Source organism: Octopus bimaculoides, chromosome 12 (genome assembly GCF_001194135.2).
Source record: "Octopus bimaculoides isolate UCB-OBI-ISO-001 chromosome 12, ASM119413v2, whole genome shotgun sequence".
NCBI classification, from domain to species: Eukaryota; Metazoa; Mollusca; class Cephalopoda; order Octopoda; family Octopodidae; genus Octopus; species Octopus bimaculoides.
In genome coordinates, this window is record NC_068992.1 from 17,069,557 (window position 1) to 17,072,511 (window position 2,955).

Genomic DNA, 2,955 nt, shown 5'->3' on the forward strand with positions numbered 1-2,955 from the left:
GAGAGAGAGAGAGAGAGAGAGAGAGAGAGAGAGAGAGAGAGAGAGAGTGGGAGGGAGAGAAAGAGAGAAAGAGAGAGAGAATGCCAAGCTTACCTTAGATTGTAACGGTGCTGTAATATGTATTTGATGTATAATATTTCCTTGATCCAGAACGAATAGCAACTTCTCCAGCTGTTTTAGTCTAGCAATAAATAAAGTTTAACCACGATTAATGTTATTTTAATCATTTAATATGGGCAATAGTACACACGATAATAATAATAATAACAATAATAACAACAACAATAATACTACTACTACTACTACTACTACTAATAATAATAATAATAATAATAATAATAATAATAGTAATAATAATAATAATAATAATAATAATAATAGTAAATCATTTGAATTATTCGTTCTTAACGTGATCTCAGAGCTATTTGGGCTGTTAGAGCACCAACAAAGATTTATTTTCATGAAGTGTTTTTAGGGATAGTCATCTCTCGTTGTAACGTCATATAATGACACACATTCATAAGCACACACGCACACACATACACGCATAGATAGATAGATAGATGAGAAGACAGACAAATAGACATACAGATAGATAGATAGTCAGTCAGACAGACAGACAGTTAGTCAGACAGACAGACAGTCAGTCAGACAGACAGTCAGACAGACAGTCAGTCAGACAGACAGAAAGACAAATAGACAAACAGACAGATAGGTAGTCAGTTAGACAGACAGTCAATCAGACAGGCAGATAGATAGGCAGACAGACAGATATACGACGGGCTTCTACGTTTTCCCACTGCCAAATTCTCTCACAAGGTATTGTTCAGCTCGGAGATACAATAATAGATACTTGCCCAAGACACTTGCCCAAGATACTTGCCCAAGTGGAACCGAACCCGAAGTCACGAAGTTACACAGCGATCCTCTTATCCTCACAGCCATATCTGCGCGTAAGTTAAAAGAAACGCGTACGATCAACATTATATCGTCGATATATTTACCTTGTATGTCGAATAGAATAATAGAGTGTGGAGTCATAGACACTAATATCTGCTATTGCCACATTATTGGTGTGGACTGGTTTACTGATGGTGGACCCAACCAGAAGGGCTGTGAATTCTGAAATATAAAAGTTTAAAATTTAAATTCGTTGAAACTATTGTTATCTCTCGATTGGAAAGTTTTCCTCACAAACTGGAATAATACCGTCATGAAAACTCGTTCTTACGATATGAGGGCTTGATGCTTGTATAGAGAAATAACAGAATTAACAGATGTTTACATTGCTTTCAAATTTTGGTACAAGGCCAGCGAGTTCAAGGAGGGGGTAAGTTTCAGTTTCCGTCAACCAAATTCACTCACAAAGCTTTCGTCGACCCAAGGATATAGAAGAAACTTGCTCAAGATGTCACGCAGTGAGACCGAACCACATAGCCACACCTGAACCTATTTATTCGACTCCACTTTTTATGTTGGTGAAGGTGCATCGCCTAGAGTTTAAGGTGTGGAACTTCGATTTCCGGATCGGGTGATGCGTTGCGTTCTTGAGCAAGAGACTTCATTTCACGTTGCTCCACTCCACTCAATAGTAACTGAGAAAACCTGCAACGCAAAGGCCTCCCTTCAGGAGTGACGTTGTGATCTCGGTCACTTAAACGCCATGGAAACCGAGTAACCGGCTCTTTGAGCCTAATGGCTCGAGACAGTACGTACTAATATATATGTTTAGATTTTGAGTGGGATATAATCTGTCAGACTTAAAACATACGTATAAGATGCACATTTGGCTCAAAAATACCTCACCCTTATCGTATATACGAAGTTGGATCTCTCATAAACGTTAATTCACTAAAAACTATTTTTACCTGAATGTGGGCAGCTGAAATTGGGGTTCGTATAATAAGCAAGTGCGTCTTTTATACCATCAAATATTGGTTTCCTATTTTGGCACAAGGCCAGCAATTTCGAGGTAGGGTTAATTCGATTACATCGATCCCAGTGATCAATTGCTACCTATTTTATCGACCCCGAAAGACTGAAGGGCAAAGTCGACCTCGGGGGAATTTGAACATAAAACGGCCAAGACATACCGCACGCCCCCTTGACTCTAAGAAAGTGAGGGCCCAAGTGAAGACGGATACATTAAGATATCGTATCCTACACACATTATTGAATGTGTGCAGGATGTACTTCATTTTCAAGAGGATGTACTTCATTTTCAAGAGCGTAGGATGTAATTTACGGATGATTTGACTACTTTTACTAGTAAATCAAATAACAACGGAGAGGTACACACGCTGGTTTGTGGGACGAAATTAAATAAGAGTTATAACATTCAAATCATACCCAAAGAATTTGTGAAATGTTTAAAATATATTCAACCGGAAATTGAAACTGGGTCGTCAGCAACATTTCCCAAGTACCATCCCCTCTACTAAATCCGAGTTGCCCTGTGACGAAACTACTTCATACAAACAAAAACTAATGTTTCTATTCGAAACATTGTAAGGTTCTTCTTATTCAACCATTCCACGTATCTATTCAATTGTATCTGTTTATATTCTATTTAGCTTTCAGTTTTCTTTACTCAGAATACAAAAGTCGAGAATATTTTAGGTTTCTAACTTGCAACACTTGCGATGCTTTAAATGACAGGATTTATTCAAAATAAATTATAAAAATATTTACATAGTTTATTTATGTAATCTATTCGTCCGCTACGCGACGAAGAAAGACACCATCGGCCTTATTCAGTAGTAAAATAAGTACAAGAGATCAAGTTGGATGGTACATTACAAAACGTATTCTCTTGTTTAGATAAAAAGTGAAAAGTTCAACATACCTGCTTTGTCGTGTTTCCAAAATGGTTCATTTGAAATTACTGAATAAGAAAAGAAAAAGCATTTTTATAATATATATATATATATATATATATATATATATATATATATA

The 2,955-nt window shown here is 36.7% G+C and overlaps 1 protein-coding gene across 3 annotated transcripts in view; it reads right to left on the reverse strand.

Moving 5' to 3' along the window:
- The window catches only part of LOC106870547 (chordin), a 179,843-nt gene that overhangs the window by 67,362 nt on the left and 109,526 nt on the right, over positions 1–2,955 (reverse strand). For all 3 annotated transcript variants that reach the window (XR_001409540.2, XM_014916669.2, XM_014916670.2), the window contains exons 4-6: positions 2,846–2,884; positions 1,005–1,122; positions 94–181 (exon numbers count right to left, since the gene is read on the reverse strand). Coding sequence is in view for 2 of the 3 variants with exons in the window: in XM_014916669.2 (XP_014772155.1) it covers positions 94–181; positions 1,005–1,122; positions 2,846–2,884 (245 nt within the window). In the remaining variant the exon portion in view is untranslated. The remainder of the gene's footprint in view (positions 1–93; positions 182–1,004; positions 1,123–2,845; positions 2,885–2,955) is intronic.